We start from the raw sequence: 19,561 nt of genomic DNA, 5'->3' as shown, positions 1-19,561 counted from the left end.
GATATCCATTTAAATGTTCGAGTGTGAGAAATTCAATATGATGTCTTATACCTTTTTAAGTGTTTTATTTTGGTTGTAATGCTAAGAAATTATTAAAGCTGAATTGTACAAACTAATTGGACTAATTTGTAAGTTAAGAGAGTCAGTTAACAACAAAGTTAACAAACAAGAAAGAACTCTTATCTGAATAATATCTTACATACTCTGAAATGGCTGAAATGCTTTCCTCTGTTCTAGAAAGAGATTTTGCTTTTCCTTTGTGTGAACTCCAATCATCCTTTTACATCCCAGTGTAAAGGTAATGTGCAGTAAATAATCTGCTGGAAGAACTCAGTGGATTGAGCAGCAATTGACTGAGAAAAGGAATTGCCAATATTGTGGGTTGAAATCCTGCATCAGGATAATTCCTTTGCACCCACAGGTGCTCCTCAACAGACAGAGTTCTTCTGGCAGATGGTTACTCCACATTCTTGCATCTATAGTCTCTTGTGCCTCCGTTTAAAAAAAAAAGATATGGATTACACTACATTCAAAAGAAATTCCTTAAAAATGTATCCTTCATGTACTAAAGTGTCAGCTTGGATGATCTGCTTAAGTACCTGGTGTGGTGCTTGAATACATTGCCTCCAACTTTGAGGAACAGGAGAATGTAAAGCTGATAGTGGTCATGTCAAATATTTTCATAAATTATTCAGTTCCAGTTTATAATTAACCCTTTCAATATGTAAGAACAATGCAATGCCTGAAGACCAAATGCCTTCTATGTAAAGATGAGTCTGTCACTCAAAAAATACCCAGTGTTTCACAAGTGCTACATCCACCATTAATCTATCTACATACATCTAGATGCAGTGTATAACTCAACTTAGCAAAGTGTAAAAAGTACCATTTCTGTTCCTAGATGCAGTAGAAAAAGTCATAAACACCTGTAGGTAGGAATTCAATAGTTTTGCTCCATCCATTGTAATGCTTAAATTCACTTTTAATAAGTGGCAAGACAAATAAAATCTAAAGCGCTCTCCAAAACTGGTTGCTGGTTGCTGTAACATTAGAAATGGCAATATGACTTTTTCTTCTCCAAATGAACATGGTTGTCTTACCAAAAAATTATTGGAAATTAAGCTGCAGTAACTTTTTGATGACACAACTATGTCCATCATGTTATTCTATGTAATATTCATAAAATGGATGCCAAATTACTTAATTTTCTTTAAGAGTGTGAGAGGTAGATTAGAAAATTATAGATCTCCTGATTTACTTCCTAATTTGGAGCAGTTAATAGAATAGTTTGTTAAAGTGAGGATGATAGCTCTTAGACAAATTTAAGCTGATTATTGGTACTCTCTAGTCTTGATATGAACAACTAATGTTTAATAAAATTAACTGAAATTTTACCTGAGTAATTAATGTAGTGATGGGGTACTACCTGATCTGCTGAATATTTTCTGGTAGAAGATCTTTGAATATTATTTATGTGAACTCCCAGAAGACTCTGTAAGCTAGCTAAGTGAAGCAACTTGTTGACTCGAGCAGAGAACTGATTAGAAGTGCAACAAAAGATGGAGATAATACATCAAAATTGTCAGCATGTGTGTAGTAAAGGATTCATGCTGGATCTCAACTCATTTTCTTTACAAATAATTTAGATGAATGAACAAGGAGCAAAATAACTGGGTTTATTAATGACACCAAGTTTGATGGTACTGAAATTACAAAGGGATATCATCAGAATAATTCTGTAGGTAAAATTGTTATAGACAGACTTCAATATTAAAACAATTGGGAGACTACCCACCTTAGATCTGAGAAATATTGAAGTATTTTGTTGATGGGAGGTGTGAGGAACTCAGGAGGAACACAAAAACTTAGTTTTAAATCTAGAAATCTTTGTGCAATAAGGCCATAGACCATCCAGGGTCACCTTCAAATGGGAAGTTTCCTTAAAAGGCTTGGTAACGATTAAAGTGCAAGCTTTTACTGTCTGCACTTTGGGGAAGCCAGCATTACATGCAAAAAATAACTGCCCCAGTCCCTGTGTTTTTCTCTCCTTGCAAAGGGACTTGAGTGACATTTGCCACTCAGACTGAGATGTAATGAGATCAACTGAAGTAACCTGGAATAATCCAAAGGTTCAGAAGTGTGATTGTAACTTCATTCTCCAAAGGCAAAGCAGTTCCAGTGAACATGTTTGTTTATAGGTGTCAGTTAGGGAGAAGACAGCAGTTTGAATGTTTTAAATAGTGAAGTTTCCAGGGAATCGGTGTTAATAAAATGTGGCTGTTCTGTGAATAGATAAGAACTTTCTTTTTTTTTACAGGCCAATGAAGTGATAATCTCACTGCAGATGCAGTATTCATGTTGCACTAGTTTTGGGGGGATTTTACACTGGAAGTACTCTGAATACCACTCTGAAGTCAGATAAAAATTCAGCTGAATTTTCTGAAAGTCACTAATGCACCCAGAAGAGTCCATATGATTATAATACCCCCAAGTTAAGCCAGTATTTAATTTTATCATTTTGAGCAATGTATTCCAATTGGCTAATTTCTGTTTGGGCTTCTTACCCCAGTCTTGTAGAAGTAATATTCGAAGGCAGCTGGATAAAAACATTGGATTTCATCAAGTTGTTGCCTACATGATAATCCTACAGACAGGTGAGGTACTTGACAATTACCAAAAAATTCATTTGTACGTGTACTAAATAGGTGCTGTAATAATGAATTACAACCTGAATTAAAATGATTTGCTGGTGTTGGTTTGTTTGTTATCTTGAAACTTGGTCCTATTGCCCATGTGCTTCTCCTCTCCCTGCATTATTCAATTGCTGTTTAAAAAAAAAACACTCACTTCTGATGCATTACCTGTCACAGTTCTGAACTTTGTCAATGATTTGTTGCATTAGTAATAAAATCCAATAGCATTTATTCAATACTTATGGCATTTATAGTGAGGTAGGCGTGGAGCAGGGAAGATACAGAAACAAGAATTACAGATCCTCGTTTGGAGTAAGAGCAATACAGCATGGATTTGGGTGGATGTAGATAGGCTGAGTGAGCTAGGACATTTTCAGGATGAGAGAAGACTTGTGTTATGGATTCAGCAACAATAAATATATGAGTCAGGCAGGGGTTTTTATAACCAATAACATGTTTATTAAACACTGAAAAACAAACCCCCAGAAGTACACAAATCACTAACGTAACCGGAAATTCGCTGCTGTGCAGCAGCTTAAACGGCTCTTAAAGCGATGTTGCAAAAACAGTTCTTCAAAGTAGTATTGCAAAAGTTCAAAGTGCTTACAGTCCATTAAAGGGAGAGACTTTTTAAGACGATTCAAATTCTCTTTCACATCGTGTTGCTTCGGTTCCCAAATCGAACTTTTCCCACGAAGAATTTACGGAGATGGACAAATGAAACGGCTTAAAGGCACTGACCTTTCTGCTATTTCACAGGGATTAACACGAGAACAATCAATGAATTCCTTCTGAGTAAGGATCAAACAAGGTCAAACCTGTTTCACCATTGAAATCGACTTCCCTCAATCTTTTAACTCCCGAACTCCGATCTTCACTCTCCACTGATTCTCAACTAGCAGTATTATAAAGGAACTGCTGGCAATGACCTTTTAAACTTTAGGCATTAAATAAAACTTCATCCTTCAACTAAACTGCGTCATAACATTAAATCACGCAGTGGCATGAACACAACATGGCAAATCCAGCCACGAACTGGCCCTCCTCACAGGGAGGGGTCCTCCTTTTATACCCTGTTTTAAAAAAACTGTCAAGTGACCTCTACTGGTGGGAAAATGATGTCACTCCACCATCACAAGACCATTACCTCAAGTCCAGTATAAGCTTCAACACCTGTCACGTGACAAGTACACCATTGTCACACTTGATAGAGGTGTACAAGAAAATAAGAGGCATAGATCGAGTGGATAGCCAGGGATGTTTTCCAAGAGCCTGATACAAGTGGCCATAATTTTAAGTTGATTGAAGGAAAAGGGAGGGGGGGGGGAATATCAGAGGTAAGTTCTTAACACAGAAAATGGTAGGTGTGTGGAAAGCCCTGCCACGAGTGGTGGTAAAACAAGATACATTAGGGACATTTAAAAAGGCTCTTCAATAGGCACATAATGATAGAAAAATGAGAAGTTAATAGGAGGGAAGCTGGAACATTCTGTGTACAAAAGTGTGCTGTGAAGTATGTTGGGTGTATGGAGCTGTATCTTTTCAAGATTACGAAGTCTGCTGTAGTATGAAGCAAATCAGAGTGCCATAATTATTCCTTTAAGGGAAATTTGCAAATTGAGCAATGCTAATAAACAAGTATCTAGGTGTCTGTCTTCTTCTCAGAGGTTACTTTGACTTTGCAACAAGAAATCTGGGATGGATTGTTTTTAAACCATTAGACCGTTGTGTACGTCTATTTCAGTTTAACTACCAAAAAAGATGTAAATAAAATATTTGTTTTCCATCATTTAGTTATTCATATAATTGCTCATCTGTTCAATATTGAACGATACCATGAAAGCTATTCACCTGCTGCCAGAAACTTACTGACCCGGCTTTCTAGTATTGGGACAAACTCCAGTGAAAGTTACCTCAACCCCATCAGAACATATGACACGGTACGTTGACTCAAATTTCTACAACTTTATCACTCATTCAATTAAATGGCATCTTAATTTCTCTTACAGTCTTGTTTCTGCCCTTTATTCACAAATATAGATTACTCGTTTTAAGTTTATTGTGCAGCATCTGTGCAGAGTAATATTAAAACTAGTTTTACAAACATTTGTATCTAATTATCAAATTAATGATAAGATTAGCTGATAGAAACAGTATGTGACCTCTGCTGGATTTTGCAATACTGTTAGATCCTTGTTTCATGAAACTGATAATGAGTTGATTTACTTTAGCAAAGCGTTTTAGCAAAGTAAAGTCTTTTAAAAGTTTATAGTTGTGTAACTTTCATCTACATCTAACTTTTCTGAAGTGTCAGAATTTATCCAGAAGTAAATTTTCTATCAGTGACACGGATAAAGATGTTTCAAATCACTTTGTCAGTTACAGATTTCTATAAATTTAATAGAAATTGTAATCAATTTGTTACAGAGTTTTAACAATCCTACGATCAATGAAGGACTAATTATGAAAGTATTATCATAGAATAAAATGTATTGCTTTTGCTTCTTTGCATTTTCTGGGAATAAACTAAGTTTAAAATGGTGAATCTGAATTATATTCAGTGATGCTTCAAACTGAATTGCATTTCTAAATTCTCTTGAAAAGGTGAACAAATGAAATAGAGATCAGTTGAAAAAGTCAATCGTCCTCATTAAAACCAGAAACACTCGGGGGGGGGGGGGGTACTCTGCATCTTTGCACCAGAAGGCAGTTAAAGTTTCAGTTCTTTGTGACCTATCAATAGAACTAAGAAAGATAGACATGCCCAGCAGGCAAGTCTTCCTTTTTACGTTTGTAAAAAGGAAAAAGAAATAGCAGTCTTGATATAAACAGAAAGAAAGAGCAATTTATCTGAAGTTGGAGAGATCACCATCAATTCCAGCAGCTGCAGTGTGCCAGTAGAAAGGTGAGGTGGTATCCCTCAGGCTTGCATTAAGCTCACTGTAGCAGTGTTGGAGGCCATAGGATGGTGAGAATTGGAGTGTAAGCTTTGAGCCACTCCTGCTGACTGAGCACAGTGTTTTGCATTTGGTTTCTCCAGTGTAGAGAGGGCCACATTGTGAACGCTGAATGTATTAGGTTAGATTGGAAGAAGTGAAAGTGAATCACTGCTTCACCTGGAAACTGTTATTACTAGTTTATAGGAGAAATATATATAAAACTGTTATTATAGGAGAACAGTTGGACAGATAGGTATTACCTGGAAACTCTTTTTACTAGATTATAGGAGAAATATATATAGAGCTGTTATTATAGAAGAAAAGATGGACAGATAGATATTACATTTCTTCTGGTTGTATGGGGAAATGCCATGCACTGGTTAGTGGAAAAAGAAGAGTAAATTATGAGTCAGTAGAAATAGAAAAGTAAAGGGAGTGATCCCTTCAATAAGCTGTGAGGGGAGAGAAGACAAGATGTGTGTGATAGTGAAATCATGTTGGGACTGGTGGAAATTGCGAAGGATGATCTGTTGAATGCATAAACTGCTGGAGTAGAAGGTATTATCCAGGGAAACTCAATTCTTGTGCTGTTCAGGAAGAGAGGGGTTGAGAGTAGATATACAGGTAATAGGTGAGATCTGGTCAAGGGCTCATCCGCTGTGGTACAGTGGAAGTCACAGATGAGGCAGAAGACTTTACAGAGGGACCTGTGGAGAATGTCTCTTTGTTGGACCAAATGTGGTGAGGATGAAGGAACTGAGAGAATTGAATGGAGACCTTTTTGGACTTGTGGAGGAAGAAGAATAACCAAGGCAGCTATGGGAGTATCTGAACTAGGCAAATGGCTGGTGGAGGAGAACTCCTTGGGCATTTGTTCAAGGAAGAAACAAAAGGGTCTCTGATCTCTTGATATGGGATGGAGGTGTTTCTAGGGGGTTATACGTACATGGTGAGATGAACCATTTAGGATCGAGGACTTGGAAACTGTCAAAGCAGACAATGGATTTGAAGTGTTACAGATGTAATTGGGAAAGGACTGGACCAGGGAGAGAAAGAATGGAGTCAAGGTAGGGAGATGTATATTCAGTGGATGGTAGGTTAGAGTAAGGGAAGGAAATAGAAAAATCAAGGTTATCATTGTCCTGGTGACAGTTAGCAATGAATAGATTAATTAATGTATAAAGCCAGAGGAAATAATCCAGGTGAACTGAGACAGCAGAAAGGATCCATAGTCTGGAAAATGAAATGTTTATTGTTACTCTTTCTTAGACATAACTTACTTCTTTCTTCTCAGTGCCAGGAAGTCTCCCAGACTTGAAATGATAACTCTTTCTCTTCCCACAGACTCTGCCCAATTTACTGAGTCTTTACACAAATAAGAGAAAATCTGAAGAATCTGGAAATCTGAGCAACACACAAAATGCTGGAGGCACTCAGCAGGCCAGGCAGCATCTGTGGGTACAGTCAATGTTTCAGGCTAAGACCCGTTTTCAGGACTGGAGAAAAAATGCTGAGGAGTAGATTTAAAAGGTGGGGGAGGGGAGAGAGAAACACAAGGTGATAGGTGAAACCTGAAGGGAGAGGGATGGAGTAAAGAGCTGGGAAATTGATTGGTGCAAAAGATGCAGGGTTGGAGGAGGGGGAGTCTGACAGGAGAGGACAGAAGGGCCTACCAGGGGTAAGGTTCCTCTTGTCCTCACCTACCACCCTACCAGCCTCCACTTCCAGCACATATTTCTTCACAACTTCCACCATCTCTAACGGGATCCCACCACCAAGCACATCTTTCCCTCCCCTTCACTTTCTTGCTTTCAGCAGAGATCACTCCCTAAGCGACTCCCTTGTCCATTCGTCCCTCCTGGTACTTATCCTTGCAAGCAGAACAAGTGCTTCACCTGCCCCTTAACCTCCTCCCTCACTATCATTCAGGTCCCCAACAGTCCTTCCAGATGAGGTGATAGTTCACATGTGAGTCTGTTGGAGTTATATACTGTATCTCGTGCACCCGGTGTGGCCTCCTTTATATTGGCGAGGCCCAACATAGATTGGGAGACTGCTTTGCTGAGCATCTATGCTCTGCTGCCAGAGAAAGCAGTTTCTCCCAGTAACCACCCATTTTAATTCCACTTTGCATTCCCATTCCGATATGTTTATCCACGGCATCCTCTCCTGTTGTGATGAGGCCACACTCAGGTTGGAGGAACAACACCTAATATTCTGTCTGGGTAGCCTCCAACCTAATGGCGTGAACATCGATGTCTCAAACTTCCAGTAATGCCCACCCCCCCATTCACCATTCCCCATCCCCTTTTCCCTCTCTCACCTCACCTCCTTGCCTGCCCATTGCCTCCCTCTGGAGCTCCTCCCCCCTTTTCTTTCTTCATGGCCTTCTGTCCTCATATCAGACTCCCCCTTATCCAGCCCTGTGTCTCTTTCACTAATCTACTTTATCTACTAATCTACTCTAACCCTCCATCCCTCCCCCTTTAGGTTTCACCTATCATTTTGTGTTTCTCTTTTCCCTTCCCCCACCTTTTAAATGTATTCCTCATCTTTTTTTCTCTCCAGTCCTGCCGAAGGGTCCCGATCCAAAATATCGACTGTACTCTTTCCCGTAGATGCTGCCTGGCCTGCTGAGTTCTTCCAGCATTTTATGTGCGTTACTGAGTCTTAACTCCATTTCCCACTTTTTTTTAGATGTCCAGCTATCTGTAGTTTTTTTTTAATCTTTAAGGTACTGGATTAACAAATTAAATAGCAGAATAGTATTAAGGGGCCATATACTGTTTGCCTGGCAAATGTTTGTTTCTAATTTCTTGTGTTTTTACTATAAGTTTCATCAAATAAAATTGTGTAATTTCAAATGTATCTTATTACATAAGGTATTTAGCTTGAAAAAGATAGAAATTGTTACTTACAATAGGTGATTTTTGCCCATATTCATTGAATCCTCTATTAATTTCTAGAACCCTACAAAAGAACTTCTACGTAGCACAGCAGGAGTGACTGGCATCATCATTACTGTGACTCTTGTTCTGATGGCAACTTCATCTGCACAGATTATTATGAGGTCATTTTATGAAGTGTTTTGGTTTGCACATCATCTCTTCATTATCTTCTTTATTGGTCTCATCATTCATGGTTCGGGGTAAATGCATTTTCTACTTATTAAAATATGCGAGCATCTGACATGAATTGTCTACTTATTTATAGTTAATGAACAATGCGGGATGCAATTATAATTATAAATAAATCTTTACTACAGTTAAATTCATGCACAAAAATATGTTCATAGTACAATTAGATAATGCAAATTATGTATCTGTACATAAAAGCTTATTAGTTTATTTATAGTACTGGGAGAGTTGTTTTGATAAATGCATCTTCAAGAAAAATGTGTACTGTGATGTCTACTGGGGTGATCTGGCTGCAACCAGCAGTTGCAAGGAGAAAAGGTAAAGGCAAAACCCTGCTATAAATTCAGAGTGATAGCTGTCACTACATCAATCCCTGAACTCTACGTAGAGTCTGATGAAGAAACCTGGTGGTGATGAGATTCCAAACATGAAAGGAAGTGCACCTCTGTGACATGGGTGTGGCATGGATTGCAATCCAATTCATTTTAAAGAGGATTTCCAACCAGGAGATTAGGAAGAAATTTTAGATATTTATTGTTGACCTATTAGTTTTAATTTTACTGGTCTTTAAATATTTTGCATTTACAATGATAATATATTGTTATTTTAAAATATAAAATAATTATTTTAACATAAGCACATTCTGGGTGTAAATTGCGCTGCATTCTAAACACAGTGTTGTTAACATATTTACATAGAGGTAATCTTGTCCATAACAATTATAACTTGTTGAAAAACTCAGCATCTATAACATTGAGTACAATTTGGTAAAACATAAATAGCCTGGATCTTAACTTGAAGGTCAGAATTAAAGAGTTCTATCTGATAGGTCTCTTTGACGTTTCTCCCTGGAGCACACTGCTGCTTGAGGGAGATCACAGATATTCCCTGCTCTGGGAAAAGACAACTCATTTCCTTCTGCTTTGACCAACAGCAAGAGCAGTTGGATTCACAGAATTTGAGGACTTCCTAATTATGCAGGTGTTTTTAGGGCACTTGGTCAAAATCTGAAATTGCTCTTACCATTTTACTGTTCCTTCCAATTTTAAATCACCTTAGTAATGCCTTGCTAATCCTGATTTGGAAAGACCAGTACATGAAGGGGTTTCTGTTCAGAGTGATACTTAAGTTAACAAGCCATCAAAAGTAGTATTGTTCACTCTTAAGGGAAGGAATTCTGTGGTTTAATGTAAATGATCAAAATACTATTTAATTCTTTTCAACAAGTACTGTTTTATTTTCAAGGGGAAGAAAAGTTATGAGGAAAATATTGTTATACTAAGGAAGAATTAAGCAGTTATCCATGATTGTTTTATGGATGAAGTCATTTACAAAACCTGATTCATCTATTTCTATCAAGACTTGGGAAATACAGAAACCAAGTATTAAACAAAAAATATTACTGGAGAAGTTGCTGAGCTTGCAAGCTAATAATAGCAAGGACCAAGTTATTTACATTCCAGGGGTTTGAAAGAGATGGCTTTAGACATAATAAACATTTTTTATCATCTTCCAAAGTTCTACGGATTCTTGAATTGTCCTGGCTGGCAGTAAATATGATCCTCCCATGTTAGAACTAATGGAGACTTACTAACTTGTTAGCCTAATATCAGTGATATAGAAAATACTGAATGCTCTGTTCAGTCTATAGGAATAAAACATCTTGGGAAAAAAAAGGTAAGGATTGTGCAGAGACAACTATGATTTTCAAAGGAAAATCATCTTTAATGAATATGCTGGAGTTTTATTTTGAGAAGATTACTGGCAGAATAGTTGAGGAATGTGGTGTATTTGGATTTTCCAAAAACCGGTTCATCTTTGAAATTAGGAAAGACAGAATTTGGGATAATGTATTGATATGAATTGAGAATTGCTTATTGACAGAAAGCAAAATGTGTGAATAGTTTGTTCTCAGGTTGGCAGGAAGTGAATGCAAAGAGGCTTTAGAGGAATATGGGCAAGTTGAGTGGATGGCAGATAGAATATAAATGAAAAAATGAGGTACACATAGCAGAAAAACTGAGTATTTATCCAATGGTGAAAGGTGAGGGGGTACTGATGTTTTAAAGGACCTTGATGTGGTTGTGCATAAATCATTGTAAAGCAGCTTAAGCAGCTATATTGTCCTTATTTTCAAGAAGATTTTAATACAGGGCTATAAATTCTTACTGTTTTGGGCCAAGAGAGGCATACTTGACATTTGATCTCCCTGCCTAATAAAGACGTGCTTGCCATTGAGAATATGCGGTGAAGAATCGGTAGGTTGGTTCTACGAATGGCTGCATGAGGAGAGATTGAGTACAGATGTAATGCAATCTCTAGAGTTTAGATAAGAGGTGATCTCATTAAAACCTACAGAATTCTTAAGGGCATTAGAAGGCAAAATACAAGGAAGATGCTTTCTCCGGCCAAGGAACCTAGGAGCAAAGATCACACCTTCAAAGTAAGGGCTAAGCTATTTAGGAGTAAAGCAATATAAAATTTCCTCTCTCAGACAGCAGTGAAACTTAGAAATTCTCTACTCCATCGGGCTGAGGAAGCTTGGTTATTGTGTGCGTTAAAAACACAGATCAACAGAGTTCTGGATATCAAGAAAATCAAGGGATGAGGGGATAGGATCAAAAGATGTTGCTGAAATATAATATCCGTCATGACGCTAATAAATAATGGAGCTGGTTCAAAAAGCTGGATTGTCTGTTTCTGTTCCTATTTCTTGTGTTCTGATATGGACATTGCTTTACCACAGCACCCAATAGAAATTATACTATTATGTTATTAGTATGTAAGTCAGTTGGTAATTTATGAATTTCCTTCACAAAAATAATTAATTTACCTGCATTAAAAATAGTTAACCTAACCTTCAGCTAAATGTGTTTGGTGTCAATAATAATAAAATGCATTAATAAGAAAATCCTGTAGTTAACAGTGGTTGAAGTAATTTTAAAAATTTTGGGAGTCGTGCATCAATATTTTAAAACATAGTAATTAGTTTTGAGTTCTACAATACTTATAAAGAGTAAATAATTAAATTAGTCATCCTGTGATATAGGCGAATTGTTCGTGGACAAACTTCTCAGAGTCTTCAGAACCACAATGTTACGTACTGCAGGGACCATCATGAAGAATGGGGAGACATTCCAGAATGTCCTTTACCACAATTTTCTGGAAATGAGCCAGTGGTAAGTTTATGTCTTTTAAATCATGGATCAGTGTTGATAGATCTTTGTTTTGGATTTGTTAGAAAGGTCCTTTGGTCTGTATGATACTAACATTGTGCAATTGTTTGCCTCAAAAGTTTTGAGAACATAATCCACTTCAGTGGACAGGGCAGGAAAATCAGCCATAAAGTGCTGACTTGTCCAGTGCTTCTTTGACTAATACTCATAAACCAAGCTGGGTTTGATAACAAAACATTGGATTTTCTTGATAATCTCCACACATTACCTTATTTATTCTTGTTTTTATATACAATTTTTGACAGTATTTGAACTCACAACTTCTAGATTACTAGCTAACTACTGTAACTTATTTACTGAGGTATACAAGTTAGTGTTGGTGCGTGGCCAAAAGGTTAGGGCATTGGTCTTGTGATCTGAAGGTTGCTAGTTCAAGCCTCAGCTAAAGCAGCGTGTTGTGTCCTTGAGCAAGGCACTTAACCACACATTGCTCTGCGACGACACCGGTATACCGAGCTGTATCGGCCCTTGTCCTTCCCTTGGACAACATTGGTGGCATGGAGAGGGGAGACTTGCAGCATGGGCAACTGCCGGTCTCCCATACAACCCTGCCCTGGAAACTTTCCAAGGCGCAAATCCATGGTCTCGAGACTAATGGATGCTGATTTATTTATGCAAAGTAGAAATACAGAACGTCTTCATTTGCCTTAATTATGAAATATTTGTAGTTTAAATACTTAGAGCAAGGAGTTTAGATGGGGTGGAGTTTGTTAGATGTGTTCAGCAAGGTTTCCTGACACAATAGACAAGAGGAGAGGCTGTACTTGATCTGATATTGGGAAATGAACCTGATCAGGTGTCAGCTCTCTCAGTGGGAGAGCATTTTGGAGATAGTGATCACAATTCTGTCTCTTTTACCATAGCATTGGAGAGGGATAGGAACAGACAAGTTAGGAAAGTGTTTCATTGGAGTAAGGGGAAATACGAAGCTATCAGGCAGGAACTTGGAAGCATAAATTGGGAACAGATATTCTCAGGGAAATGTATGGCAGAAATGTGGCAAATGTTCAGGGGATATTTGTGTGGCGTCCTAAATATGTATGTCCCAATGAGACAGGGAAAGGATGGTAGGGTATAGGAACCGTAGTGTACAAAGGCTGTTGAAAATCTAGTCACCAAGAAAAGTAAAGCTTACGAAAGGTTCAAAAAACTAGGTAATGATAGATTATGAGGTTAGATTATATAGCCAGCAGGATGGAGTTTAAGAATGAAATTAGGAGAGCCAGAAGGGGCCATGAGAAGGATTTGGTGAGCAGGATTAAGGAAAACCCCGATGCATTCTACAAGTATATGAAGAACAAGAGGATAAGATGTGAGAGAATAGGACCTATCAAGTGTGATATGGAACCGGAGGAAATAGCAGAGGTACCTAATGAATACTTTGCTTCAGTATTCACTACGGAAAAGGATCTTGGCGATTGTAGCAATGATTTACAGAGGATTGAAAAGCTTGAGCATGTAGATACTAAGAAAGAGGATGTGCTGGAGCTTTGGAAATCATCAAGTTGGATAAGTCTCTGGGACCAGACGAGATACACCCCAGGCTACTGTGGGAGGTGAGGGAGGAGATTGCTGAGCTTCTAGCAATGATTTTTGCATCATTAATGGGGACGGGAGGGGTTCTGCAGGATGGGAGGGTTACAGATGTTGTTCCCTTATTCAAGAAACGGAGTAGAAATAGCCCAGGAAATTATAGACCAGTGAATCTTACTTCAGTGGTTGGTAAGTTGATGGAAAAAATTCGGACAGGCAGGATTTGTGAACGTTTGGAGAGGCATAATATGATTAGGAATAATCAGAATGGCTTTGTCAAAGGCAGGTCCTGTTTTAAAGCCTGATTGAATTTTTTGAGGATGTGATTAAACACATTGATGAAGGTAGAGCAGTAGATGTAGTGTATATGGATTTCAGCAAGGCATTTGACAAAGTACCCCATGCAAGGCTTATTGAGAAAGTAAGGAGGCATGGGATCCAAGGGGATATTGCTTTGTGAATCCAGAATTAGCTTGCTCACAGAAGGCAAAGAGTGGTTGTAGACGGGTCATATTCTGCATGGAGTTCGGTGACCAGTGGTGTGCCTCAGGGATCTGTTCTGGGACCCCTTCTCTTCATGATTTTTATAAATGACCTGGATGAGGAAGTGGAGGGATTGGTTAGTAAATTTTCTCACGACACAGAGGTTGAGGGTGTTGTGGATAGTGTAGAGAGCTGTCAGAGGTTACAATGAGACATTCCTAGGATGCAAAACTAGGCTGAGAAGTGGCAGATGGAGTTCAACCCAGATAAGTGTGAGGTGGTTCATTTTGTTAGGTCAAATATGATGGCAGAATATAGTATTAATGGTAAGACTCTTGGCAGTGTGGAGAATCAGAGGGATTAATGGAGTCTGAGTCCATAGGACACTTAAAGCTGCTGCACAGGTTGGCTCTGGTTAAGAAGGCATACGGTGCATTGGCCTTCATCAACTGTGGGATTGAGTGTAAGATCTGAGAGGTGATGTTACAGCTGTATAGGACCCTGGTCAGACCCCACTTTGAGTAATGTGCTCAGTTCTGGCCAACTCACTACAGGAAGGGTGTGGAAACTATAGAAAGGGTGCAGAGGAAATTTACAAGGATGTTGCCTGGATTGGGGAGCATGCTCTATGAGAGGTTGAATGAACTTGGCCTTTTCTTGAAGCAACAGAGGATGAGAGGTGACCTGATAGAGGTGTATAAAATTATGAGAGGCATTGATCGTGTGGATAGTCAGAGGCTTTTTCCCAGGGCTGAAATGGCTAACACGAGAGGGCACAGTTTTAGGGTGCTTGGAAGTAGGTACAGAAGAGATGTCAGGGCTAAGTTTCTTATGCAGAGAGTAGTGACTGTGTGGAATGGGCTGCTGGCGAAGGTGGTGGAGGCAGAAACGATAGGGTCTTTTAAGAGACTCCTGGATAGGTACATGGAGCTTAGAAAATTAGAGGGCTATGGGTAACCCTAGATAATTTCTGAAGTAAGTACATGTTTGGCACAGCATTGTGGGCCAAGGGGTTTGCATTGTGCTGTAGGTTTTCTATGTTTCTATTGCTACCTTATACATTAGCTGCAACATTGTGCATTATTTTGTCACCTTACTTTAGAAGGCATTTGAATCAGTCCAAAAGAGGTACACTGCAATAATTCCTGGGGTGAGATGTTGGTCCCATCAGAAATGGCTAAAGAAATTAGATCCATATTTCTTGCAGTTTGAAAGAATAATTTTTATTATTGGATTCGAGTAATTTAAAACTGATTTGTGTCTGAACTTCTTGCAGAGAGTGGCAAGGCTCTGGAATTCTCTTCCTCAGAGAATTGTGGAGGCTACGTCATTGGGGATATGCAAAGAAGAAATACAGTATATTCTCAGCAATCTGGCATTCCAGGGAATGGAGGGTAGTTGTTATGTGAAAATTGATCAAGCATAAACATTACAAGAATTCTATCGTAAGCCTTTATATGAAGTGACTAATCTTCAAAGAGCAGGTTGTTACTGAAGCCTATAGCTGCAAGTAAATAATCTAAAATATCTTTTCACTTATTTTTCATGGTGCTTGAAATAAATCTTCATGTTTGAGACAATTTGCATAAAAATAAATTGCTTAACATTTTAGAAATTTTTGACACTTGTATGAGAATTCCAGATACATAAATATCAGGTACATTTTTGAAAGATCAGTGAATTAATGGCTGTGAGGAATTAGCATAGAAGAGGAGGTAAGGCCTGGGCCAAGTCATTGATGATACTGAATGGTAAGAAAGGATGAAGGGATTGGGTAGCTTACTTCTGCTCCAGTTCTCCTATATACTATGTTAACTGCAGATTTCAGACCTCTGAGTCATTTTGCCAAAGTTCATCAGAAACAGTTGTATTTCTAAAACCAGTGTAAAAACCTTCACCATTTTGCCAAGGGCCCACCTTCATACCACTTTGCACATCAACTCAACCTTTAGTAGCATAAAGCCTTCATTTTCTTTGCATTTAATTTTATTCTATTAATTAGCACCTGTTCATGTTCTTATTTTTGCATTCCATGCCAGCTTTTTGTTTGCTTTTTGTTCAGTCAATGAAGTGTGAAAGAGAGCCGAGAGTAGATATTGGACCACTGGAAAATGATGCTGGACAGGTATTAATGGGGGACAATGAAGTAGCAGACCAACTGAATAAGTATTTTGTATCAGTCTTCACAGTGGACAAAACTAGCAGTATGGTGGAAGTCCAGGTGTCAGAGGGCATGAAGAGTGTGAAGTTACCCTAACTAGAGAGAAGGTTGGTTATTTGGAAACTGAAAGGTCTGGAGGTAGATAAGCCACCTGGACCAGATGGTTACACCCCAGAGTGCTGAAAAAGGTGGCTGAAGAGATGGTAAAGGCATGAGTAATTATCTTTAAAGAATTCGGTTCAAGACTAGGTTCTGGAGTGGTTCCAGAAGACTGGAAAATTGCAAATGTCACTCCACTCTTCAAGAAGGGAGAAAGGCAGAAGAAAGGAAACTATAGGCCAGTTAGTCTGCCCTCAGTGCTTGGGAAGATGTTGGAGTTGATTATTAAGGATGTGGTCTCAGGGTACTTAGAGGCACATGATAAAATAGGCTGTACTCAGTATGGTTTCCTCAAGGAAAATTCCTTTCGGACAAGTCTTTTGGAATTCTTTGAAGAAATAACAAGCAGGGTAGACAAAGGAGAATCAGTTAATGTTGTGTATTTGGATTTTCAGAAGGCTTTTGACAACATGCCACACATGAGGCTGCTTAACAAGCTACAAACCCACGGTATTACAGGAAACATTCCAGCATGGATAAAGCAGAGGCTGATTGGCAGGAATTAAAGAGTGAGAATAAAGGGAGCCTTTTCCAACTAGCTGTCGGTGACTTGTGGTGTTCCACAGGGGTCTGTGTTGGGCCAGTTTCTTTTTGCGTTGTATGTCAATGAATTGGATGATGGAATTGATGGCTTTAATGCAAAGTTTGCAGGCGATATGAAGACAGGTGGAGGGGCAGGGAGTTTTGAGGAAGTAAAGCGGCTACAGAAGGACTTAGATTTGTAGAAGGGGAAAGGAAATGACAGATGGAATATAATGTTGGGAAGTGTATGGTTGATGCACCATCAATAACTCTCTCTGAGACGTAAAGGCGAGATATCGGCTTTTATTGACTGGAAGAAGGAACAAGCAGTGGTTGACCACCATACTGCATCCTGGAGACAGAAGGGCTGGGCTCAGACCTCAACCGCCTTTATACAGGGGTCTGTGGGAGGAGCCACAGGAGCAGTCAGCAGGGAGCGTGTCCAGACAGGTATATGTAGTTCACCACAATGGTCATGTACTTTGGTTAAAGAAATGAAAGGGCTGGCTATTTTCTGAATGGAGAGAAAATACAAAAAACTGAGATGCAAAGGGACTTGGTGCAGGATTCCCTAAAGGTTAATTTGCAGGTTTTGTCTGGTGAAGAAGGCAATTGCAATATTAGCATTCATTTCAAGGAGAAAGAATGTTGAGAGTTAATAAAGCATTGGTGAGGTCTCATGTGGAGTATAGTGAGCAGTTATCTCAGAAAGGATGTGCTAAAACTGGAGACGGTTCATAGCCAGTTCACAAAAATGATTCCAGGATTGAATAGCTTGTCATATTGAAGAGCATTTGATGGCTCTGGGCCTGTACTCATTAGAATTCAGAAGAATGGGGGATGACCTCATTGAAATCTATTAAATGGGGTAAAGCTTTGATAGAATGGATGTGCAGAGGATGTATCCTGTGGTGGGATAGTCTAAGACCAGAAGACACAGATTTGGACTAGAGAGGCGTCCTTTTGGAACAGAATTGAGGAGGAATTTCTTTTGCCAGAGAGTGGTGAATCTGTGGAATTCTTTGTCACAAGCAGCTATGGAGGTCATGTCTTTATGTATGTTTAAGGCAAAGGTTTTTTAGATTCTTGATTGGTCAGGTCGTGAAGGGATACAGGGAGAAGGCAGGAGATTGGTGCTGAGAGGAAAATTGGATCAGATGATGAAATGGCAGAACAGACTCGATGAGCCAAATGGCCTATTTCGTCTCCTATATCTTATGGTCTAAATAGAGATACGTTGAGTCTGTGCAATGTGGATTGCATGGTTGAAGAACTGGCTTTTACAAAGGTGTATTAGGGGTGTCTTAGGAACAGAGAGAGTTGAGGAAGTGCCCATTTTCTTTTTAGTCCTTTACCATTTTTTCTATTTTATCATATTCCTTCCATCGTTAAAGTAAAAATCTATTGGGCACGAACGCACAGGAGGACTTTGAAATTGAGAGTATCTGTGTTGTGGCCTACGTTTCTGTCAAGGAGAGTTGATTAGCTTCATCAGTGTGCAACGTCAGGATACATACTGAGATAAAGAACTTGCTTGAGATCAAAAACAGTGCACTTCATATCTGGTTCTTCAGCTCCATATTAGGCTTTAACTGCCACATCTGCCATGGCCCCACTTATTTGAATAGTCTCACTGACCTGCAGAGAAAAAAGGATGAAGATCAGTGCTTTTGTTTGCTTTCACTTCGTTTATATTAACTAATATTAACATTAATTAATTTTAATGAATTCTATCTGTTTATGATATTTAATTTTAGAAATAATTTCATGTTCTTCAATTGTTCATCATAGTCTGTGATCCTTTCAGACAGAGGGGGGAAACCTTCAGGGCAAGAAAGGCCTCAGGGCAGTCCAGGGTCAGGCTCTGCTGCCCGAGTCCAGTTGGATGGGTCTGCTCCATTCCATGCAGAGTGACACCTGCAGAAGTTCGGGTTCCTTGAACCTCTAAAGTTAAGTGTGATGATAGGATGAATGTGGGAGTACCATCCGAGCAAGATGGGATGTCTGGAATGTGATGCCCCTGATTATTCCAGTGTTATTTGAGCACTTTTCAGCGTAAATTGCCTCCTAACAATGCGTTTCGATAATGTATCACTACTAGCCTACCATGAAGGTAATTTCTGGCCCAGCCTTTACCGTGTACTTTGTAGAGTTTGACTTCTATGTATCCTATTTAATTAAAAGCGCAAAACCAAATACTTTTCAGGATGGCTCCTGGACAATCGGAGAGAAATGAGGCATTCTGTCTCTGTTGACCATTTAAAAGCCTTTTACTGCATTTGAATAATTTTATGTACTTTTTTTCAGAGCTGGAAGTGGGTTTTGGGTCCAATCTTTCTATATATTTGTGAAAGACTGATTCGATTTTTCAGATCCCAGCAAAAAGTAGTGATTACAAAGGTAAACTTTAATTTGCAACATCTTCATTTTTTTCTGGCATACTTACGTATAAACTTGTAAAACTTTTGTCCTCAGAAATTGTCTTAACGCACTCATTGATTCTCGATACTTGATCTTCTCTTCAGTAGGCATCCTTTTAAAATTTATTTTTAGCAGGCAGACTAAGAAATGGTAGGTCCATTGCAGCTGATGGCAAATGGTTTATTAAGTAGTTCCATGATTGATGGGTGTTACTTCTGGATTCTGAAATGGCAGAATGTTACAAGGTGTAACTGCAGTGTTACTGATATTGACAGAT

General features: G+C 38.8%; 1 protein-coding gene across 1 annotated transcript in view; it reads left to right on the top strand.

Moving 5' to 3' along the window:
• Positions 1-19,561, top strand: part of LOC132402386 (NADPH oxidase 3-like) — a 42,361-nt gene that overhangs the window by 12,102 nt on the left and 10,698 nt on the right. Inside the window, exons 4-8 of the mRNA XM_059985244.1 lie at positions 2,570-2,654; positions 4,488-4,633; positions 8,599-8,780; positions 11,819-11,948; positions 19,171-19,263. Coding sequence (XP_059841227.1) covers positions 2,570-2,654; positions 4,488-4,633; positions 8,599-8,780; positions 11,819-11,948; positions 19,171-19,263 — 636 coding nt within the window. The remainder of the gene's footprint in view (positions 1-2,569; positions 2,655-4,487; positions 4,634-8,598; positions 8,781-11,818; positions 11,949-19,170; positions 19,264-19,561) is intronic.

Source organism: Hypanus sabinus, chromosome 12 (assembly GCF_030144855.1).
Source record: "Hypanus sabinus isolate sHypSab1 chromosome 12, sHypSab1.hap1, whole genome shotgun sequence".
Classification (NCBI taxonomy): domain Eukaryota; kingdom Metazoa; phylum Chordata; class Chondrichthyes; order Myliobatiformes; family Dasyatidae; genus Hypanus; species Hypanus sabinus.
This window is presented reverse-complemented; position numbering and strand designations above follow the sequence as displayed.